The sequence below is a fragment of the Camelus bactrianus genome, chromosome 35 (genome assembly GCF_048773025.1).
Source record: "Camelus bactrianus isolate YW-2024 breed Bactrian camel chromosome 35, ASM4877302v1, whole genome shotgun sequence".
Lineage (NCBI taxonomy): Eukaryota > Metazoa > Chordata > Mammalia > Artiodactyla > Camelidae > Camelus > Camelus bactrianus.
In genome coordinates, this window is record NC_133573.1 from 21,028,465 (window position 1) to 21,053,051 (window position 24,587).

General features: G+C 41.9%; 1 protein-coding gene across 2 annotated transcripts in view; it reads left to right on the forward strand.

The window, feature by feature from the left end:
• PIP4K2A (phosphatidylinositol-5-phosphate 4-kinase type 2 alpha) overlaps positions 1-24,587 on the forward strand; it is a 158,934-nt gene that overhangs the window by 113,728 nt on the left and 20,619 nt on the right. For both annotated transcript variants that reach the window (XM_074358486.1, XM_074358485.1), the window contains 2 exons: positions 11,083-11,229; positions 15,637-15,675. In XM_074358486.1, the coding sequence (XP_074214587.1) occupies positions 11,083-11,229; positions 15,637-15,675 (186 nt within the window). The remainder of the gene's footprint in view (positions 1-11,082; positions 11,230-15,636; positions 15,676-24,587) is intronic.

Sequence of the window (24,587 nt, forward strand, 5' to 3'; positions counted from 1 at the left end):
ATGCTACTTCATTGCTCCCCCTCTGGAACTTAATGTCGTACTGATGCATTCTTTTTCTACTTTCCTTAAATTGTCTCAGAACTTTCAAAGCAATGTGATGCCTCAGTGACTGATGAAGACATATTATTCCGATAAGTGACTATGATACCATTCTAATAAAACGTGACATGCAATTCAGACATCAACTTCTTGATGACATCTTTGAGTTCAGACTTTTCTGACTTTACAGAAATCAGTTTGAGACATTTCCCCTGGGGTACTTACTGTAACCGAACGTGCAGATCTGACATATCAGCATTACATAAAATATGTTAGCGATCACAATAAGTCTATTAACATGCTCCGTGGGCTGTCACCATACTAAATAATTTCCTTTCATTCAACTCCTACAAAGTGGTTATTTTCTTGGTATGTTCTTTATCCAGGAAAAAATCTCATTTCTTCAACATCTATATTTTTCTTTCTGTTAATAAACAGTATTTTAAATATAGTTAAAGGGTCTCAGTGTTGCCCTTACAACAGAGTGTTGCAGGTCAATTATTCTTCAAAAACAAACTCATAGAAAAAGGGATCAGATTTGTGGTTACCCGAGGTAAGGGAATTGGATGAAGGCAGACAAAAGGCACAAACTTCCAGTTATAAGATAAGTATGTAGTAGGGCTGGAATGTGTAACGTGATAAATATTATTAACATGGCTGCATGTCATATGAACATTGTTAAGAGAGTAAATCCTGAGAGTTCTCATCACAAGAAAAACATTTTTTTCTTTGTCTTTTCTTTTGTATCCATATGAGATGAGGGATGTTCACTAAACTTACTGGGGTCATCATTTCATGATGTCTGTAAGACAAGTCACTATCCTGTACACCTTAAACATGAACAGTGCTGTATACTGATCATATCTCAATAAAACTGGAAGAAAAAAAATTTTTTAATAAATGGAGTCTTAAAAGATTGAGAATCACCATTACTAATATGATTTATTAAAGGACCCTAGGTTGAAGGTCAGGAGACCTAGATCCCGGCTTGTCCTGAACTGGATGCTGTAGCAGTCTCTGACCCTCAGCTTTCCCATCTGCATTTCATTCATTCACTCATTCATTCGTTCATGTGTTTACTTTATTTTTAACTGAAGTATAGTTGACTTACAATTTTATAGTAGTTTCAGGCATGTAACATAGTGCTGTGGTATTTCTGTAGGTTACACAGCACACAAGGTGATGATAATATTGTTGACCTTATTCCCTGTGCTGTGTGTTTACTAACTGACCTAATTCCACAGAGGCTGTCAGGTGGCTTAAACTAGTTGTAAGATTTATGTCTAGTCTTAAATGTTTTCTGTCTCCTGCTTCGGTGATGACTGTCAGTTCTTCTATTTCTACTTGCTTTTTGTTGCTTTTCCCTTCTGATGTGCTTTTGCTTCTGTACTGTCTAGTCTGGACAAGTCATTAGGCTGATTCAAATTGATTGATTCAAATCAACTTTGAATTGATAATCTAAATGGTCAAACAGGTGGGGCAGGCCCTCAGGGACGTTGTCTCCTGTGGAGTAAACTGGACGGACTTCCTGGTGGCTCTGGTTACTCTGTGGCACTTGACTTCTCTTTTTCCTTCTCTTTCACTGTGTTTTGTCTTAGTGAAATAGATCCAGAGCTGCAGCTCTATTCTGGAAGGTTAAAATTATCATAAGGCCAGCCTATGGAGAGCAGAACATTGCCAGATATTTGAATAAATTCTTCCTGGGATTAATCTGATGAGCCAAGCTCACCAGCAGTGCAGGGTGGCAGGTGGTTCAGAACCGGGACTCTGGAGTGGACTGCTTTGTCCCCACCAACCGGGGGACCTTGGGCAAATCACTTAACCTCCTACACCTGCTTCTGTGTCTCTAAAATTTGGATAATAGCACCTCCTTCATTCGGTGTTGTGCTTATTATGTGAATTGATGTTTATAACCTGCTCAGAGCAGTGTCTGCTGTATGATCAGTGTGGTTATGAATGACTGAATCACCAAAAACCTTTCTTCCACATACTCACTTTCCTGTATCTCAGTGTTGAAATCATTAACTCTTTGGATCCACTAGGGGGCCTGGTTTCTAGTAGAGTGTTGCACTGATGCAGAATCATGAAGATTCAAACCGACCGTAGGGAGTTAGATGTTTCCCAAGCTCTAGCATCTTGCCTTAGTCTTCACTTGTGGTGCAGATCCTACCCCGATTTCCACTGTGCGCCAAGAAGGGAACGCGTCATCTTTCAGACCAGAGGGAAATTTATCTTAAGCAGAGCAAAATTCTATAGGTTTCTTCTTTTTCTCTTTTCTATAGTTGGGAAAATAACTATTTTTGTTCTGGTGTAAATATCCTTTTCCTCAAATTTCTATTAGACTAGAACAAATGCAGGTCTTATAAATAATGATTATCAGCTGATTCACTTAGTAAAGCAGAAAAGCATTCCAGAAAGGAAAAAAATGGTCATGAACCTACTTGAATGTCTTATTTCTCCTAAAGTGACTGATTTTTTTTCTTTCCTTACTGACCTGAATTCATTGAGAGTTTTGGTATCATGTGGCTTCAGCTTTAATTAAAATTTAAAGTCAATGTCAGTAAAATTTTAGAAATTTTAGGGGAGGGAACAAGTTCCAATGTAGATGATCAAGAAATGCCTTATGAAAACGGCATTAAGAACTATCTTTAAAGTTTTTGAAATGTGGGGTTTAAATTTGTTTTTTATTTCAAAGAGACAGAATTGACAAACTGACAAAATTGATAAAAGTTAACTTAAAAATCCTTTCTTATCTTTGTTATTTGGGAGGCAGTTAGTAACTTGAGCAGAATCTAGAAGTCAGCCTAAAAATCTGAAATCCTTGTTGAAAAAGCTAGCTGGTACCTCACCTTTCAGTAAAGGGTTTGGGGGTGAATGTCTGCCCTTTTTGGACCCTCCCTGGAGTACATCTTTTCATCCTCCCATGAAGGACAGTGGCAGTCATTGGCCAATGAATAGGGACAAACTGAAAAAACAGGCACTGTAAAGGCCCAAAATTAAAATTAACAAATGGAGGGTGTGGTGCTGAGAAAAAGTCACACCCTCCCTCAGGGCTTCCCAAGCTGCTGGTTAAAGACAGAGCAGCACGCACTGGGTGAAGTTCACGTCCTGGCTCGGCGGCGCTCCTGGGAGATGCCGACAGAGCCCCGCGCTGCAGCATGGAACCTGCTTTCAGGAGGAGGAACGCTCCGAGCCTGCTCTTTTTGGCTTTTTCATTCTCTCTGGAGGAGAGGTCTGTCAAAATGTGCAAAGTACACTGACGCTTTAGGCCCCAGAAGCACCTGGAGCTGTGCAGTAAAGGCCGCTCCCAGCAGAGCCCCTTCACCAACAGACGCAGCACATGCATTTCTTGCTTCTCTCTTAGAAATGTCAGGAAGATGGCCTCCTTTTTCCTTTTTATGTCACCTGCCTCCCCTCCTCTCTCTTCTGTCTCTCCAGCAGCTCTGGATGTGGCAGCCTCCTTCCTCCACATCTCTTGACCTTCCTTTCCCATTTTACCTCTGCAAACATCTCCACTCAGTTTGGGGTAAATTCCTCAGCTGAATCACCCACTCCTAATGCTCTCTTCAGCTGTTCTGTTGTCTCCCCGGTCTAGTGATTTTTTTACTTCAAAAATATGTTTTTCCTTCTAAAAGTTCCATTTTAAATAATCTCATTTTTTGTTATATGCTCATTTCTGAAATTGCACCCTTTATTTGTTTGGATGCTTTCTGCATAGCTGTGCACATTCTGTTTCTGGCAGTCCTAACTTCTGCCATTCCTGGGGGCCCTGAATTTGTTGCCCCTGCTGTCTGCTGTCTCTCAGAAGAGGCCAGCCCAAGCAGAAGGCCACGCAGAGTGTGGGGTCGGGATATTGGTGAGGGATGGAAGCTGGTGCGGGAAAAGGAAGGAAGTAGGGTTGGATGGGGGGTGGGAGAGGGCAGCCTGCCCAACATGTCCCCCAAGTTGCAGGCTACCCGGTGGGGGCCCTTTGGGGTCCTCCTCCCAGAAGATGCCATGTTGGGCCAAAGTGACAGGAAGGCAGACCCAGAGGGAGCTGTGACCACAGCTGGGCACACCGCCTCCTGGAGCACGTCCCCACCATGATGCTTGGGGCAGCCATTCTGCACTTCAGTTCTAGTCACTGAGTGAACGGCATCTGGCTGCATTTATGATAGTGGTTTTTATAAACTCATTTCGTCTTTCATGATGATTTTATTTATGGGTTTTTATTATAGTGTAACAAACAGAATTAGGAGCACCAGTTTGTGCATTCAGGTATAGCCTACAATATTTCAGAAGTAAGACTGTTTGTAAATAGTGCAGAGGAATGTTGGTTCCTTTTAAGCCTGATTTTATTAAGTTTAAGGAAAGTGGTAAATTTTGTTCTTACATTAGCTTAAATGGAGTCATTTTTGACTTTTTACATTCTTTTTTGACTTCATAACTATATGAAACCAAAATAAATTATATTAACTGACACATCATTATCCCAAAATATCAGTTCAAGGAATGTTTGGATTATTTGTTTGGTCATTCTAAAACAAAGCAATTCTGAATTTCAGGCTGGCTTCTTTTTTTTTTCCTTTCTTCACCCCCCCCCCATAAAGAATGTTGTTGGAGAGATCTGTAAACATAGTCAGAGGCACAATAAGGATTACAGACAATTTAACCTTTCGAAAACATTAACTGAAACAAGACTTTATATTGAAGTATTAATTTGATGCTATATTAAATTGTCACTTCAAGCCTCTTAAAAAAAATGAGTGAAACATGATAATAACAGCAATTTCCAAGAGCCAGAGCCCAGGTTCACGCTATCACACGGAGATATAAATACTTATCTGTGGCAGTGCATCACTTAGTATCCTCTCTGCTAAAGCCTTCAGTCAGCTGTGAATCCTTTAATGGCATTTCATTTTGCACAAGAGCAACAAATGGGGGCTTCATAAAACTTGTTATGCTTGTTGTGCGCCCAAGAACAAAGGAAACTCAGATCTCCTGGCCTTTGCATTTTATGTTTTAAAATTCCGATTTCACCACATCAGTTCATCATTACATTACAATTCTGACAAGCCAGTAACACAGGGAAGAGTTGTAAGGGAGACTGATGAAGAGAGAAAATTTGCCTCTATTGGTGACACCATGGAATCATTTCCAAGAAGATTTTTTTGAAGACAAAAAAAAAGTAAAAGCCGTTAGTGTTGGAAACACAGGTTACAGACAAACATTCCTGGCAGATACATGTATCTGAGAGCACTCCTTTAAAAAGCAGAAGCTGCTGCTTGATAAATAACATTGCGAGGTGACACGGGGCATCCAGCTACAAAAATGCAAACATGAAAAATACTTAATAAAAACAGTATTTTAAAAATGCAAACGTAGGTAATGCAGTGAGTTTAACACTGAGAATGTGGACATGGATTCCAAGGATGCTTGCAATGGTTTTACCTCCAGGCAGTGAGGAGAACTGATGATCATCACGGTCGCTGTTTACAAATTAGGGACCAACTATTCCATGCCTTGTTCAGATGAAACCTCTGTGAAAGCCGCCACTCCAGGTGCCAGAGAGACCTTCCCTGTTTGATGTGAGAGAAGAGCTTGGCTGCAGGTGACCCAGGGAGCCCGGGGAGGGGGAAAGAAAAGGCAGGCTTTGTGCGGCATATCCAAGTGCTGGGGGAAAGGGCTGGTTCTGAAAGGATGCTGTGCAGGACTGCATAGCGGGGCAGAGAAGCACCCCTCTCTTCTGGTGTGTGTGCTCTTCAGTCCTGAGCCACGCACGGATGACCAGCACTGCGGAGTGTTTGGTCCATTTGTGGCCTCTTATCTCCCATCGGACCTCCGGGGAAGGGGCTACCAGGTGGCAGGAGGGCAATGCACCTGTTGAGTCTGTAAACAGAGATACTGACACAGCAGGTCGGAAACAGCCGCGTTGACTTTGTCTGTTGCCAGTGGGGGAGGACTGACTGCCTTGGAGCCACATCCAGACGGTGGTTGAAAGTGAAAGAAATATCTTCACCATATTTCTCCATTTTTGTAATCTTATAAAATTTTGTAAAATTAAGCATGGAGAACGGAGGGAGCAAATGTTCACCCTTAGATTGTCTTACGAGAGAATCAATGTCACAAAGGGATTAACATGCTGAGGATGTTTTTAACTGTTAAAAAGAGAGAGGGTGCTCATGCCAAAAAACCGATCATGATACTGTAGTGTCTCCAGTACATCCTTTAAAAATAATTTTCGAAGCACTTATTGACAGGTGGTTTTGTTAATTTGACAGTGATGTTTTTCAGCTTTTGAAGGTGCTAGATTTCTGATCCTGAAAGCAACCAACATAAGTGAGAAATAGAATTTTTTAGTGTTTCTTTTATATTTACAAAAATATTACCTTACTTTCTAAACAACTACATACACACACGTGCAACATTATTCATTTTTGGAGTCTTTGTTCTATGGAGATTTTAGGAATTCCAATGCATTTAATTTTTTTTTAATGGAGACTGAGGATTGAACCCAGGATCTCATGCTTGCTAAGCAAACACTCTACCACTGAACTATACCCTCCCCTCTCCCCATCATGTATTTAAAATAGAATCTGTTTCTCGGGGAGCATTTTAGGAGTACAGCAGGTGGAAACCTGCCTCCCTTACCCTTGCCCTGCCTTCCTGTCCCACCCCTTACCCCAGGGTCTTGGTTTCATCCTGGTCTTGCTTGAGTCATTGGCAGTCCCCCCAGTACCATTTCCCTGATTGTCACATCCTTCACAAAACCCCTTTGTGCTCAGTACTAATATTACCCCCTCCAAATGCAGAGACACAGAGAGGTTGACTAATTCACCCAAGGTCACATAGCTAGTGCATGTGGAGCTGGACCAGGAGGGCTCGAGCAGCATGGTGTGGCTGTGAGCTTACAATCTCCCCAGATGTTTGTATGTGTGGTGGGGAAGGGGTTGGATTCCTTATAGATGTGCCCACTGCTGTTAGGGTTTGTGCACAGCATTTCCTGGGTCAGCTGGCAAAGAATCTGAGAGGATTCATTGTTTGGGCTTTTGAATCAACTCCCACATGCAGGGACCCCCTCAATCTACAGTACGGTGGTCCCCCAATGGTGGCGTTTGTAGACCCAGTGAGCTGTTCCTCCACTGAAATGAAACTATTCTTTTCCAAGTGCCCCCACCCAGAAATTCGATTAATGGGGAGAATTTTGTCTTCTGCAAAGTTTTCACCCATAAATGCTTTTCTAAACCTTTGCTCCCAGCTGCTGCTGGTCAGCACTGGGATCTAACAGGACAGGCTTTTTAGGGTTGTGGTTTTGGACATATTTATAAACTCAGGAGTTTTAAGTTTATGAAATATGTATTTTTCAAGGTGTTCATGAAAAAGCCTTATAGGTGAGCCTTCCCTTTGAGAATGAGTGCATGTAGAAACTTGATGAAGTGGATCAAATTTAATGTATTTTTAATATGTAGTAATGTATTTAACCTTAAAGATAGAGGCGGTGTAGAATGTGATCTGTGTGTTTTTCCCTGGGGGAAAAAAGCTTGTCAGCGATTTCCTGTATAGTATTCAGGTTTCTTTGACATGTTCATCCACGTGAATAGTGGTTAGTGTCTACTCTGTCCCGTGGCACTCTGTGGCTCTGGACAGATTTTGATCAAAGACATCTCTTACCATGAGGACTTTTAAAAGAGAGACCGTGATAAGCATAATCTGAGCAGAACAGCATGAAGGGGAGGGAGATGGATGGTCAGACAGAAACCCATGGGCTCCTACAGGGCAGGAGACATGTCCTGTCGGTCCCAGAATCACCTGTGCAGAACCTCCCTCCAAACAGACCACAGATCATGTCTGGGGTCAGTTGGGAGCACAAAGCAGAGAGGCATAACATTAAAATTTCTTATCAACGTTTTGAATAAAATGACTATGATCATTGTCCTCTGCAGTAGGAGAAAGCACGGGCCAGACACGGGCATGGTGGGAAGTATTCTGACACACTGTTCCTGGAATCCTCACAATAATCTTCTTGGTAGGAATCACGGTGCTCACTTTCCAGCAAGTGGAACTAAAATGACAAGTGCTTTAGTGACTTGCTCAGGACCCCACAGCGAGCGGGTGGAGGTGCCAGGGCACATCTGCATCTCTTTTTGGCTCACGAACCTATGTTCTTTCTGCAGAGCTTACACGGCTAGACCCCGTAGCCTCCGTGCTTCTAAGTTTTATCCAGCTGTCTCTCTTCAGAAGCACAAGACAACCACTCTTTTTATTTCTTTACGTCAGACCGTAGAAATCTTTTCAGCTAAGAGCTCTTTACCGCCTGTTTTGTATTAGCAAAACCTACATTAATTTACTAATTGTTTAAGTTGAAATATAGTCAGTTTACAATGTTGTGTCAATTTCTGGTGTACAGCATAATAGAGTTCAGTCATACATATACATGCATAATTTACTAATTTTTGAAAGGAGAGAAACAGAAAAGGTTCTTGTGGTCTGATTTCAAATTAAGAACAGGTTGGGGGTGAAACCCTACTCAGAAAAATCCATGAAATTGAAATACATAACTCAATTATGGTAAGGCTTTTAAAAAGGACAGGAGCATTTTTAAAATCTGCCAAAACTCTGGGTGGCAAATACTAAACTCCTGTACTGACACTGTTAATCTTTTCTTTAATGATAAAAACTAAAGACTTTAAAAAAAATTCTTAAGATGGTTTAGTATTATCAGAGTTGACTGTGTTTACCACTAGTTTGAAAGGGCATTCTGATTACTTATTTTTATAAAATGCTCATTGTAAAACAAAAATTCAAGCAGTATAATTTCTTTTTTAAAAAAGGAAGAAAGCAGTTACCCTAAATTTCACCATTACCATGGTGACCATTCTTTCAGACATCTCTGTAAAGAGGCCCAATGGGTACAGGTTTTACAATTTTGGAATACTGTTCATGCTGACATGCATGATGACATCCTAGAGATTTCACACACATGTCATGGACATAAAAGAATTTTTTTGAACTCTTCTTTCCACCCCTTATATTTTTATTTTTTTAATTGAAGAACAGTCAATTACAGTGTGTCAATTTCTGGTGTACAGCACAGTGTCTCAGTCATACATATACATACATGTATTTGTTCTCATATTCTTTTTCACTAAGTGTTATTACAGGATATTGAATATAGTTCTCTGTGCTGTACAGAAGAAACTTTAATCTATTTTTATATATAGTGGCTAACATTTACAAATCTCAAACTCCCCAATTTATCCCTTCCCACTCCCTTTCCCCCGGTAAGCATAAGTAAGCGAATCTGTTTCTGTTTTGTAGATGAGTTCATGTTTTTTTTTCTTTTAGGTTCCACATATAAGTGTTATCAAGTGGTATTTTTCTTTCTCTTTCTGGCTTACTTCACTTAGAATGATGATCTCTAGGTCCATCCATGTTGCTGCAAATAGCATTATTTTATTCTTTTTATGGCTGAGTAGTATTCCATTCTATAAATATACCACAACTTCTTTATCCAGTCATCTGTCGATGGACATTTAGGTTGTTTCCATGTCTTAGCTATTGTATACAGTGCTGCTGTGAACATTGGGGTGCATGTATCTTTTTAAGGTTCCCTCTGGATATATGCCCAGGAGTAGGATTTCTGGATCATATGGTAAGTCTATTTTTAGCTTTTTGAGAACTCTCCATGCTGTTTTCCATAGTGGCTGCAACAAACTGCATTCCTACCAGCAGTGTAGGAAGGTTCACTTTTCTCCACACCCTCTCCAGCATTTATTGTTCTTTGACTTTTGAATGATGGCCATTCTGACTGGTGTAAGGTGATACCTTATTGTAGTTTTGATTTGCATTTCTCTGATAACTAGTGATTCTGAGCATTTTTTCATGTGCCTGTTCATTGGAGAATTGCTTGTTTAGGTCTTTGCTCACTTTTGGATTGGGTTATTTGTTTTTTTCTTATTAAGTTGTATGAGCTGCTAATATATTCTGGAAATTAAATCTCTATCCTTCGCATCATTTGCAGATATTTTCTCCCATTCTGTAGGTTGTCATTTTGTTTTGCTTATGGTTTCCTTTGCTAAAGCTTTTAGTGTAATTAGGTCCCATTTGTTAATTTTTGCTTTTATTTCTATTTCCTGGATAGACTGCCCTCGGAGAACATTACTAAGATTTATGGAAAAGAATGTTTTACCTATGTTTTCTTCTAGGAGGTTTATCATATCTTAAGTCTTTAAGCCATTTTAGGAAAACCTAACTTTCCTTTGGAAAGTGCAGTGGGACCCAGTTTATAGAGATCATCTTTTGAGAAGTGTCTCCATCTTGTGGCCTTTTAGAGTATGGTCATTAAAGACTAATAAATTCATGTTGTGTTTTTGCAACTCTCATTGGAAGTGGGGTCATTGCTAGGGCTTGTCCAGTGGACTTGATGGAAACCAATATGGGGCCAAAGAATCTCCAGCTTTCTGTAGAGCACGAGCGAGCCCTGCTTTACACCGCTGCTGTGGTGGGCAGCGTAGCTCGAGACATTTGCGTCTCATTGAGAGGCAAGAAAACCAGGACTAGAGCCCGACTCTCCCAGCTTCTAACACCAAGCTTTTGCCAGTTTCCTCTTTAATCTCAACTTTAACACTATTAAAGGGGATAATCTTAGAGGCCAAGGGATGCTGCCTCAACCTCATAAAAATCATCATCAGGCCTTCTGAGGAAGATGGACCCCAGGTGGAATGTGGTTTTACTTTAAAGGAATTACAGAAAGGACCAGTCACTTGTCCAGTCACCTTACGCCATTATATACAGTTTCTGACTTTACAGATCAGTTCAGAATGTTAGGAAAAGAGTATCTCTACAGATAAAGTTGAATTTTCTTATCTGTGTGTGCACGGTAGACCCATAACTGGTCTTCAGCAGCACAAATTTGGTCATTTTCTATAAATAGGGCATTAATAGTTGTATAAGTCTTTTATCACTTTTTATAAACACCACAGGCAGAAGAGTTATATTTTGCATCTGATCGAACACATTTTAACTAGATCTTTTTTTTCCCTTTTTTCTTTCTCTCTGATGCAGTATATAGTGGAATGTCATGGGATCACCCTTCTTCCCCAATTCCTGGGCATGTACCGGCTTAATGTTGATGGAGTTGAAATATATGTGATTGTTACAAGAAATGTGTTCAGCCACCGTTTATCTGTATATAGGAAATATGACTTAAAGGTGAGATTTTTTTTCATTTTCAATCTTATTAGGTAGCATTGTTACAGTTTTCACATATACAGTGTATTGCATGTAAATACATATACACAATATACTGCACATTTTTTTAAGTTTACATATATGTACTGTTCATTGTTTCTAAGAACATTTAGAGCTTTAGCTTTTTAAACTTACATAGTTATCAAAGGAATAAAGCCAATGATGAGGTAAGAATTCCAAAAGATATATATACCCCGCTGTTAATGGCAACATTATTTATAATTGCCAAGATATGGAAGCACCCTAAGTGCACATCAATAGATGAATGGAAAAAGAAGATGCAGCATATATATGTAATGCAATACAACAAGGTGGGCTTGATTTTTATTAGGTAATTGAGCTTGTTTGTCCATGTTGTAAATGTTGTAATTGATCGTGAACACTTGGGAGGCACTCAGGGCTTAAGCCACCAGGCAACCAGCAGTGCACTCCTTTGTGTTAAGCAGGGATCACTTGTACCTGTGAGAGTTCATGTCTAGTATGAACTGAACGTCAGTGTGCCAGGCACTGCTTTAGGTGCTGGGAATAGGGTGATCAACAAAACAGAACTTGCACTCAATGAGCTGACGTTCTGGTGGGTAAAGAGAGGCGACAGATGGTAAGTGCTAAGTACATCATGTATTGGGCAGTGACAGTGCCATGGACAGAAGTAAAGACAGGAAGGGTGGGGCCCGGAGGCAGGCTGTTTCAAAGACCTGGAGTGAGAGGTGACCACTGGAACTTCCAAGGGGGAGTGAGGTGATCTGACTTCTGGGATCAGTGCCCTAGAGAATGTCCAGGTTGGGAGCTGGCAAACTATGACCTGCCAGCATGGCAGATCCAACATGGCCATTTCTGCAAATAGCGTTAGTGGAATACCGCCAGTGCCCATGGTTTCTGTAGTGTGCGTGGTTGCAAAATGAAGGCCTAGTTGAGTAGTTACAGAGACCGCTCTGAGCCACAAAGCCTGAAACACTTATCCTCTGACCCTGTTCAGAAAAACTCTGCCAACTTTTGGTCTCGGTCAGTGGCTCAAGTTTTTTGATCTGACTCCTTCACATCCTTAAAAGAGGACCCCCCCCCCAAAAAAAGCTTTTGCTTGCATAGTATATGTCTACTGATGTTTACAATGTTAGAAATTGAGAAATTGATAAAAACTTAGTAAAACCATGACATGTTAGCATATTTTTATGAAAAATCACTACCTTCCAAATCAAAACCTTGAGTGGGACAGGTGGCACTGTTTTACAGCTCTGCATATCTCTTTAATGTCTGGCTTAGTATGAGATACTTGTAGTGTCCAGGCTGGTTCTGCTGTCAGTCTGTTGCCGTGTTATTTGATTGAAATGTATAAAGAAAATCAGACCTTACACAAATATGCTGTGTATTTGGGGAGGATGGATTTTTTTAAATAACTTTTTCAGAAATTTGTGGATATTTTTCTTTGACGTTACACCTAAACCTGACCAGTGGTGACTTCTCAAAGCGGAATTTCAGTGTGGAATCTGAAGTCACATTAGTGAACTTTTTAAAATCCACCGGTCTGTCTGCATGCCCTGGTCTGAATACATCAGGCTGTTGTCATTTGGAATGATGGCATCACTGAGGTCATGCTCTTCCAAATGCTAACACATTTCATTAATCACGAAGCCACGCTACTATCACCACCAGTATCAGAAAAGTCTTTACATACTGAGAAGCTGTCAAGCTCAGGGTGGTGGGTACAAGTTTTAAGAATTTTTCATTTGTACTTGAAAGCTCACATTTTACCACTGGCCTGTCCAGGGCCTGCCGGCTGTTTGCTGGAAAGTCACAGCGCTCAGCCACACCAGCAGCTCTGCTCCTCTTTGACCGAATACCTGCCTGATGCCCAGATCTGAATAAGCAGATTCCCAGTTGTTCATTCATGTAAAAATGTTTTGTGAAAAAAGTGGCTAGCCCAGCTCATAACTCAAACATCACAAAAATGGCTGTTTTTAAACATACCTGCTTTAAATAGAATGCTTTATGCATACTTCCCACACAGAATATGGAAAAGATGTGCACCAAGATGTAATAAAGCAATGTCACTGCTTTGGTGAGGACATTCATGTATTTGATGGCAAACTACTTGTACCATTTTGTGCCACAGCTGGATTTGTGCTAAACTGCCAACAGTTTTTTGCCCACCTTTTGTTTTTAACAAGACAGTGAAAAAGGCAAATAGTGTTATTATAAAGAGTTTTGTGTTTACAGACCCCCTGAAAGGGTCTTGGGGCCCCTGAGTGCTGAACTACACCTTGAGAAATGCAAGTCTGTGGGAGGGGAAGCATCCAGAGTTCAGATAAACCACACCAGCTTCCCCAGTACGGCCTTGCTCTGTGCTGCCTCCCAGTCGAAGCTCTTTTTTTCCCTGGAAACCCCAGCCCCCCACAGTGCTCTCTGGACCCATCTTGCTCATGAAGCACCTGCTTAGCTTCTGCTGCTGAGGACGGTGTAGGCCTGGCCCGTGGTCTGACTCACCCACATAAGAAGCCAGATGACTTCTGAAGCCACAGGTCCCATGTTACTGCCTGGCACCTGTGTGTGAGGTGCTGGACCTTTATGGGCCTCAGTTTCTTCAGCTGTAGAACAAACACATTATTTTATCTACCTTGCTGGTTGTTGTGAGGACTGAGTGAGATCTGTGTGGGCACATCCAGAGTCTCACCCAGCCTGTGGGTGGTGGCGAGTGAATGGTGGTTATCTCATCCATTCTATGCGAGTAAATCCCTGAAAGGCAATTTTTTGTGTGTCCTACACACTTTTTTTTTAATCCTCCTAAAATGCTTACGATGGTGTCTCGTTCAAGCAGGCATCTAGTGAACATCCTGATGTAAGTTATGCTTGTAGATCGGATGTTATAGTTAAATTAAAACTAACCTTGTAAAGTTAAATTTAAAATGAACCTTGGCCTTCACAATTTCATCTCCCTTTTCAGCCTGCAGAATAAACAAACTCTTTTCTTGCCAGTACTTTTGGTTGTGGGGGAGCCTGGATGTCTGGCATCGTTTCATGGCTCAAACGCTTGGCCTTGACTGAATTACCTTTCTAACAGTGTTTTAATTTTTAAAATTCTGAACAAATTTAAATCTGGATGAGGTTTTTCCAGGCTGATGATCTGCATTTACATAGAGAGGTTTCACTGAGAATCAGAAGCAGAGTAAATTATATTGTAGGGAGAAAACACACACACACTAAAAAGTTGGTTAAATTTCCTTTGCTATACACTAGAAATTGACACAACATTGTAACTGACTATACTTCAATTAAAAAAAAGTATGTACATATAACTGAATGACTATGCTGTACACCAGAAACTAACACAATACTGTAAATCAACTATACTTCAATTAAAAAAAAATGGTGGTCAAGTAGACAGATTGCTCCACTGTCCTATGGTCCAGCACTAGAGGGCCCCAGGAGGGGCAGCAGACCGGGCTGTTCCTTCCCTGATCATTTATCAGTGACCGCTGGGTGCTGCTGTGTGGGACACTGTGATGGTCACCAGGGAGCACCAGGAACAAACACTCATTGTTGTATGAACAAAGTTGGGAACTCACTGGCTGTTTGTTTCCCAGTCTTTCTTTCGCACTAAGATCTTCCACAAAGGACTGTGTCTCTTCCGGGACGCCACCCCAGGCCCCCCCCCCCCCAGCATCTGAGGTGGACTCAGTCATTTTGGACACCGCCAGAGCTGAGGGCAGAGTTTTGAGAACGAGTGCAGTAGAGTAGAAATTCTGAGACCAAGAACTGTGTTTTCTCCCACTTTATACCTCTGTGCTCAGCCTAGATTCTGGCACAAAAAGGGTACAAGTAAATGTGTGTTTGAAGGGCCCTCCGAAGGGAAGGGGGACAGAAAGTACCCAGTGGGTGGTTCTCATGGTGAGGAAGGCACATTCATCTAACCCTAAACCCTGGGAGAAGGGCCGTCGGGGCTAGGGCCCCACCTAGAAGACACGATGTGGGAAGGAGGCCTTCAATGCTTCCGGGTCACTGCGGCCAGCTGATGGCCCACTTGACATTGAAGACCCGCAGGCCAACCCTTTCTGGCAGCTGGTGTAAGGAGAGCGTGGTTTGACCCCACGTTTAGTAAGTTGCCGGTCATGTGACTCAGGTTTTCTATTTCCAGCAGGAGGACAAGAAGCAGGGAGAAGGCAGCACAGGTGGCACAGCGAGGGACGGGTTGGGGAAGGGTGGACAGAAACACCTGCAGAGGGCGCCGCGCCCTCAGGGAGGGGACAGCGCGGACTCCGGGGGCGGCTCCAAAGCAAAACTTTATTTCCGCACCCTGCCCTAAACGTCTGCCGACGAGCCATGTGAGACCAGCGCCCCGCGTGTGCACGTTTTCATTCCTTCTTTCTGTTTCAGGGCTCTACCGTGGCTAGAGAAGCCAGTGACAAAGAAAAGGTAAGTGCCTGGTGTGTCTCACCTCAGTCTGGGGTGAGCTTGCTCAGCGCCTCTGGTTTCCCTTCTTCTAGTCCTCCTCCACCGCCATCCTTCCCGGTCCCCCTCTGCTGCCCCGCAACTGAGGGACGCCCTCCGCCAGTTCTCCTCCTCAGGCTTGCTGCCCTGTTGGATCACGCAGGAGTTAGCAGTTTGCAGTGCGGGTGCAACATTTCACACCAACGTGGTCTTGAAAACACAGCCACCGCTGCGGTCGTGATGACCCAGACCAGCAGGTGCAGCTCCGCACCTGGGTCCTAACCCCTTAGGACTAACAAGCTGGGTGTGACCTTGAGTCAGTTTCTTTGCCTCTTTGAGCCCCAATTTTCTCACCTGTAAAAATGACGATGTTGAGCTTCAAATGCACCTATAAAATGTTGGCTTAAAGGAGTTTCAAACTCCTGACCAAAAAAAATGTTAAGACCTGATTCGAGTCTTTTCCGTGTAAAGACTTAGGGACAAGGAGACTTCTTACCTTTTTCTGAGTCACTGGCTAGTAGGTAGTATTTGAACCAGTCTGTTGATTATGAAAGACTATAGGCAGATTCCACTGCAGTCCGTTTAAGAATTTGGGAAGCAGCTTTCTGTATGTAACCCTAAACTGCCCCCACCTGGAATCTGCTCATGTGAAAGGCACCTCTACACTCTCAGCTGTTCCTCCTTGTCACTTTGGGAAGTGCCTTTTCTTGACCAAACCATTTGAGAGCTGGGCTCAAGGTTTTTGTTTTTAAATTCTTTTAGGATGATATCAGTTTGGGTTTGAATTTTATAGATTTGGAAATCTCCTTTTACTTACTCATCCAGAAGTGTTTGTGGATGTCTCTTTGGTTACTGTCCTCGCTTCAAGGGCTAAAATAATGAACCACATAGACACATCAGCAAAGTGATACAGACATTAAATAGGAGATGACAGTATCATGTGATAAGCGCCTTGCTAGGGAGCAGGTAGCAAGGGCACCTAAATCTGGCCTGGTGGTCTTCCTGGAAGAGGTGATGTTTACAAACCTGAAGGCTAAGCAGGAGACAGCTAGAGAAAGAGGTGAGAAAGAGCTGTGTGTGCAAGAGTGCCGAGGGGGAGCGCCTGGTGCTCTAGTTAGAGGGTGAGATGAGGCCACAGAGGTAAGCAGGACCATTTGGAGAGGCTGTCGAAATAACCCAGAGTAGATGGTGGCCTGACCTGAGGTGCTGGAGGGGATACAGAGAGATTTGGGCAGAAGGATCCACAGAACTCAAAGACGGAGTGTGGTGTGTGTGGAGGGAGGGCGGGGTAGGGTGAAGGATGACTCCCAAATTTCCAGCTTGGACAATGACAGAGGGAGCAGAGCGGGTGGAGTAGTTTGAAAGCTCAGTGCAGCATCAGAGTAGAAATGTCCAACAGGCATGAGAGGCTGCAGAGAGGGCTTCAGCCAGAAGGAAAGGGCTTGGGAAACCTCCGGGGAAGGATGATCAGGAGAGACGGGGACGCGTGGATGAGGTCACCCAGGCCGGGCGCATCAGTTGGAGAGAAGCGTGTCTGGCGGCGGCCCAGGAGAGCGTCGTCATGGAAGAAGCGGCTAAAGGAACGGAGTCCTGCAAAGGATCAGCCACAGAGATAGGCGACAAGCCAGGAAAGCCTGGCTCATTTGTTCAGATACTGACCGAGCATCTATTAAGAGCAAGCATCTTGCCAGACGTGAGAAACGTCTCAGTGCATGGTGCCCTGCTCTTAAGAAACTTGCACTCCAGGGGCATCCCAGAAACCAGAGGAAGAGGACTTTCCCAGAATCAAGGGCCTCTTCCAGGGCAGGTGGGATGAACACTGAGAAGTATCTGTTGGATTCATCAACAGAAAAATCACTGGTGACCTTGTCAGTGATGCAGGTAGAGCAGAAGCCTGGTAGCGGGTTAAGAAGTGAGGCAGAGAAAGGAAATGGTGGCTCTTCCTTTGGCAGTTTGTATTTTTACTGTGCACCACTGAATATACTTTCACACTTCCAACTGCCACGTGAATCACTCTGAAGGCACCAGATCTGGTCAAGAGCAGCAGAAACGATGGACTGTCAACTTCCACGTTGCTCTGTAAACATTTCTTCCAGGTGCCAGAGACTCAAGTAGGTATTGTTTTCATCCATGAGAAACTCAGAGGCTTATTATTACTGGGATTTTCTCAGAGGAAGTATCTGGGCTGTTTAAAGAGCCCCACAGCAGCATCAAAAGAAGCCACTTCAGCATCGTCAAAAGCAGCCAGCCCCAGAGTCAGAGCCATGGGGGTACCATGCGCTTCTCCACGCTGGTGGCTCTGTTCTCCCTTTGTTCCCAAGTCCCTTGAGCCTGCTGCTAGCAGCCTTTTCCCCACTTCTGTTCATTTCGATTTCTTCAAGTTTCATCCCCAAGGGCTCTCAGTCTGCTCTGACAGTAACCAATGCCAAGAAAGACAGTTACAGCCAACAGGGTGATTACAGCAGAATCCTAAGTCATGAAACAAGGACACGTGTGGTGGGAAGCCAGTGTTTGGTGTAGCTGTAATATTTCACCATCAGAAGCAGAACATCATTACTGTCTGTCCCTCCACTGCTCTGCCTGTAGGACCACACACTTTCCAGGAATCCCCCGGCTCTCACCACAGTTCCACTCCTCGCCTCTCCAAGAATGTTTAGCCCTGTGTTGGTGTAGGTTACTATGAAAAGACATGAAGTGACAGAATATGTCTGGCAGAAACCCACTTTTCTAAGGATGCTGCTAGGATGCTTTTATCGTATATTGAATGTGGGCACATTGTTCCTCAGAACATTTCCCTTGGAGGTGGACTTAGAGAAGTCAGAGATGGGAGGGACCTTAGCAGGTCAGAGTCCAGTTTCCCCACCTCATGTGGGACAGATTTGAGACCCAGAAGCTCCTATTCCCAAGCTGCATCACACAGTCCGTGGCAGAAGCAAAACCTTACCTTAGTCCGGGTTTTTTAAATTATTAATCTTGATGTATTGGGATTGTAGAAAGGTGAGTAATAACTGGCATTTGTTTAACGTCAACTGTATGCCAGATCTGTTTTAAATTTCACACACACTTGGTCACATAACCCTGACAGCCACCTTTGAGGCAGGCGCTATTATTACTTCGAGTAAATGAAGTTACTTGACAGACAGGCCCAAGGACCCACAGTCATGGCACGACACAGCCAGGGGTCCAGCCCACAGCTCACATTTCTAACCATGATGTGGTACTACCTCCTGAATGGGACTTCTTTTTTTTAAAAAAAAAAATTCATATTAATTCCATGAATCATGAAGATGAACAAGGCAACATTTCACTACAATGTTTCACTGACAAAAACTGTGTTTTTTGGAGTTACATATGAACTAAGGCAGTTCATTGAATCTTGATTTCAAAGTGGAAAAAAAAAAACTGTTCAGCCCCATAAGATGTTGGCAAACCAATTCACATTTTCTCCATTTGAGGAATTAGGTATTTCTGTAAATACAGTCTGTGTCACTAGTGTCTCCCACTGTGTAAACATTAAAATTGTCCACACAGTAGCCCCAAGGAGGAATTCAATGCTATCTACTTTTTTTCTGGGCTTGGGGTTCCTGATAGCTCTTCTTCCAAAAGGAGCAGCTCCAAAAGACCATCGACCTGTCCTCCTAGATTACAGGTGCTCACTGGGAAGGGTCTCAAGGAAGTAGCTTGAAGATGTGGGAGTGAAAGTAACTAACACTGGTAATTGATGGAGACTGTGCCTGCCTTGACAACAGGACATCATGTGTCTCTGATGTGGCAGTTTGTTTACAGTCTAGCAGCAACCAAGGTAACATTCACTAAACTGTAACACTTAAAAATAAATGAAATGTATTAATGGAGCTGAACTCTTAAAAACCTTGGGTTTTTAAGTTCTAAAAATTTCTTTTGCTTTTCTTGTCCTGACAATTTTCAGGTTTTCTTTCCATGATCAATTAATATTTTTGACTCTTCCAAAAAGCATGCTGTTCTTCACAAACAAAACCGCAAATGTTATCAAAACAATCCCTGTTACCTTTGGTTAGAAATATTTGGAGAAGGCTGAAAATACTTATTTTCTACACTTTAGCCTCTTACAAATGAAACCACATGGTTTGCAAGATTATTCTCTTTGCCGTCATTGTGCTACCCATATTCTCTCTAAAAAGTGATTACAAAATTGCAAAGAACAATTCTCACAGAGAATCTCCATTGATGTGGCTTAATTAGCAATCTGAATTCTTAGTTTCTTTCATTTGAGTCATTATAGCTGTTTTAATGTCCCACACTTTTCACTTGTTGATGACAAGTTTTAAAACTGTCATTTCAAATATTTCCTGATATAGGTGCATACAAGTCCCATCCCTCTGATTTGAGCTTGACATGTAATAAGTGTGATTTGCATTAGCATAATAATGAAGATGGAACTGAAGGAAATAAGTTCTGTTGCAACAATCACGGAATCACTTTCACGGCAGCAAGTATCAGAACATGCGTGTACAGATGTCTTGAATTTTTTTTTTTAAAGAACAGTGTTTTGTTGTTTTTTTTTTAAACCATTGTCAAGTTCTGACAGCTGCTATGACTTGTTTTCTTTAATTCTTTCCTTTATTAATGGAAGGGCATCTTCCATTCACGGCTCCAGCAGTGTAGCTCCCTCTAAATGAGACTGAAATGCGAATCTCCCTGGTGGTCGATCTTTTCACAGCTGCGCTGCAATTCCAGTGTGACATCAAATTAGTAATTATAGCTGAGCGGACCACTCTTACAAATGACAGCCTTAGCATGCTGCCAGCAAGCATGCTACTCAGCAGGGAAACCGAGCAAGGAAAAGAAAACGTAACTGGACTCACTTGATTTCTGGAGGATTTGACCTGACTCTTTAAAGAGCCCATGTTCTTGAGAGAGAGAGAGAGAGTCCTGGGGATTTATACAAATATGCATTTTGTTCATCGTTCGACACAGTTCTCAAAACTCATGGCTGGTTTCATTACGTAAAGTAAAGCTGGGGTAATGGAGTCATAGGGTCACAAGAAGAAGATTCCTTGTAACAAGTAACCTCCCTGGAACCCATTTGAAAGGGAACAGCTGCCCTGCAATTGGCATTTGTGTTACTATATTGGCAATAATCTTTGTTGACACTTGGATAATGGGCTACAAAAAGCCGCCTCGTCAATTCTTAGGGATTGTGAATGGCACTAGCAATTAAGTGACTGCCACCATCTCTGACATTTTACCTGTTACTGACTAAAGGCTCAGGAAAATTCATCCCATATACCCTCACATCCAAAAAAAAAAGCTTCCTTAAACCAGTTTTCAGCATTTCTTTTGTGATATTTATGTTGTAACAAATTTTGTTAATTACCACCTCCATCTGGTTCTTCAGGCTGAGTTAAAAATAACAGCAGTGTGTCCTGGGAATCTTTCTTAGCTGTCAGTTAAAAGGTGCTTCCTTTTTTGTCATTAGCAGATCATCAGTTAAAGGGAGACTGTTAAGGTTTTTAGGCCCTAAACTCAACTCATGCTTTAACCCTCTGTAAAATTCCTTCTCCAGATAGAAGTGAATTATTTCCCTCTGCCAACCAGTGGTAGACACGCTTGTCTCAGAACCCAAAGTGCAGGGGAAAGTTTCCCATCAGGGCAGAAGCAAGGCCATCTGCCTCCTGGCCCAGAGATGTTTTATAAGAGGGGGTTTGGAGGGGAAAGACACCAAACAAGAGCCTTAGCAAATCTGAGTCCCAGCCGCCACTCTGGCATTAATGGAAGTTTGGGGATAAGTCATTTGACTTTGTCCTCATTTGTAAAATTAAAGGGCTTCATTGAATCATTGGTTCTCATGCCTTAATGTTTGCCAAGAATCTCGCTTCAAATGAAGATTTCCCTCCCACAGAGGTAGACTTCAACAGACCTGACTTTGAAGAGTCCTGGACTTGACAATCACTAAAATCCTGTCTGTTCTAGGTATGGGTTATGATGGTTGCTATTATTATTGAAAAAATGTTCCAAACTGTTAGCCAGTCTGCAGATGGCTGAGCAAAGTGTTAAGACCCCTATCATGTAAACCATGGGGATTATTCTGGGCAGTGGAGTTAAGTTTGATTCCTTTGGAATTTGGTTGGAGTGGCAGGTGAAAGAGAAGATAACATGCAGTAACTCCTGTGAGCATCTCCCAGGTGACAGCATTAGAGTCCTCAGGCCAGTCTAGTTTATGGTGGTGCATAATCTCTCAATTTCACTGGAATGAGCTCAGCTTAGATTATCCCAAGCACACATGAAGCAGTGCTGTTAGATACGGGAACTTCTAAGCAGACAGCTCTTACTCGATTCCAGAAAGAGTTGGGGGGAGAGAGGACTTCCACGTGTAGTGTGTGGCTTGAATTTAAGCCAACCTGCTACAGATGTATCATTATTAAAACAATAAAAATTATGATGTTTACCAGACAAGCACTAAACCAGAAACTCCAGGATTTGGCAAACGTCTCAAGTTTTCAGACTTTGACATTTCTTAGATTATCACCATCACCATCCATGCAAACAGAATCTTCCAATCAGATGGAAACAAACCAATTCTGCACATCTTGCACATGGCTTAACTGTCACGTCACAGCCCGTGGGAGGAACCAAACCTAAGTCACTTAGAGTTAAAGGGCCAGTCTGAGAAGTATGAGAGTATTAGAAAAGGAATAAATTTCACTTTCTAAATAGCAGCTTGAAAACTATAGGGAAAATAAAGAACCAGCAGCTGGGTTCTGCCAGCCTTACCGATTCGATGTAGAATTACAATAGGGCTTACCCAGTTTTGTGCTTCTTATTTGCAGCGGTTTCTACAAGTATGTTGAGATACACTGTCATTCTACATTTACACATAGACAAGGAGGTTCAGAATAAAAATGAGCCCTTCACGTCCAGATGCTGGTCGTACATGTACACATTCTCATCGTGGAAACTGCCAGTTATTAATGATGTGCTGGATCATTTCCCCAGCCGTGAACTTGTAGAGACATTCCCACTTATGTTGTTAAAGGCATTAGATGGACTTTTTGTGAGAAAACACCTGTTCTCTTTGCTCCTTCTGTCTGAACTTTACCCGTATTCACTGATTTGCCTTTTCATGTATCAAGTTTGTGGCGTGGATGTTTTGAGAAGCAGAACTGATTTTATTATAAAATCTTTACCATCTCTTATTACCCCAAGATTGGTCCCACATATGTGATGTTATTTGATCAAATCATCTTTATCCTAACTCCCACGTAAGGATTACCTAAAAAGTCTCTCTCTTACAGGAATATTTCTGGAGTATATCTTCAGCCCCACAGACTGATTTTTTATGAAGTTATTTTGGCAAGCCTTTGTTTTTGGTTTTGTTGTTTTGGGGGTTGTTTTTTTTTTTTTTGCAAGTTTATTTTCTTTTAGGTGAGCCTGGAGTAACAAGCAAATCAGGAACATCCACAGTCCCAAACATTAGACAGTAATTAGGATATACTTTTTTCTTGGGTATTCAGCTCTGAGCGTCACAATGTGGCCCAGCAAAGGGACACCAGGCAGAGGTCTTTGACATCAAGGCTTACAATTTGACTTTTAAAAACAAGTTGCCAAGTGAGCACATTGAACAAAAATTTGTTTCTTTCTGAAACACAAGTCCTTTAATCACAGAGTGCTATGCTGTGTATTATCCTTTGCATGGTTCCAGAATCCTGTTTGTATTAAACACTCGGATGTGACAGAAGTACATCCCATCTTCCTGTGAACATTTCCATCCAAGCCAAAATTAAAATGTGGCTCTGTATTATAATAAATTTTGGCTCTGGGCATTTTAAGTACTTTTTTTTAAAAAGTTTCCTGTTGTTTACTGGCAGTTTAAAATACACTTTGGGGGAGGGTATAGCTCAGTGGTAGAGCTTAGCATGCATGAGGTCCTGGGTTCAATCCCCAGTACCTCCATTAAATAAGTAATTCTTATTACCTCCCTCCCCCAAAAATAATAATAAAATATAGACTCTTTGTGTAATTTAATTGTAGGATGATTATAAAATCCAGTATTATTTTAGTTTGAATTCTGTATTTTTTACCAGTTTTTGTTTTTGAATTCCATATTTGAAGTTAGGTTTTGACTTTATATACAGATTTTAAGTATTTGTGATTTTAAAACTTTGAGTCATCCAAAAAATAACTAGATTTTTCATCTAAGATTTCCATGTAATTTCTGGCTTTACTTAACTCTTATTATCTAGGATTACTAAACTCCGTGCAAATGACAGCAATCATACATTAAGTTACAGAACCCAATGAAACAATTATATTACAAGTAGGTTAACTTCTATTTGAAACAGAGAACTTAAATCCTTTTGTTAAAAGTTTTTTGGGGGGAGTTGTTTTCAGAAAAAAAATGCAAAATTTTTAGTAATTTGGAATTCTAAAGTTTGTATAAAGAGAACTAAGTATTTTTATGTTAGAAGGGAAGCTCTAATGCCTTGCTTTTTTGTCTGCTTTCTGTTGTTCTAACGGGAGGAAGCAGAGTCCTGAGCTTCCTTTGCCCTCCCAGGATCCCTAATTTCTCTCCAACCACTGCCTTCACTCCCGGGTCTCCGTCTGCTGAGCTGGCCATGGAGGCTCAGGTTCATTCTAAAAATGAAAGCTCTAGACTTTGTGGCTCTTACTTCTGAATATTTTTTCCTGTTTTAAATCTCAAAACCGTGGCCAAATGTCCTTAGAGATCATTTATATCTTTTACTGAGCCCGAGGGGATAATACTTATATTCAGTATTTATACATTTAAAATATGATCCACATGTTGGTTTTATCTTCAAGTTCTTATCTAGCTGTGTGTACACCTCAGCTCACGTCCATTGTTCATTTGTGTCTTTGTAACACAGAAACCATTTCTGACCATGACCGATAACCATTAA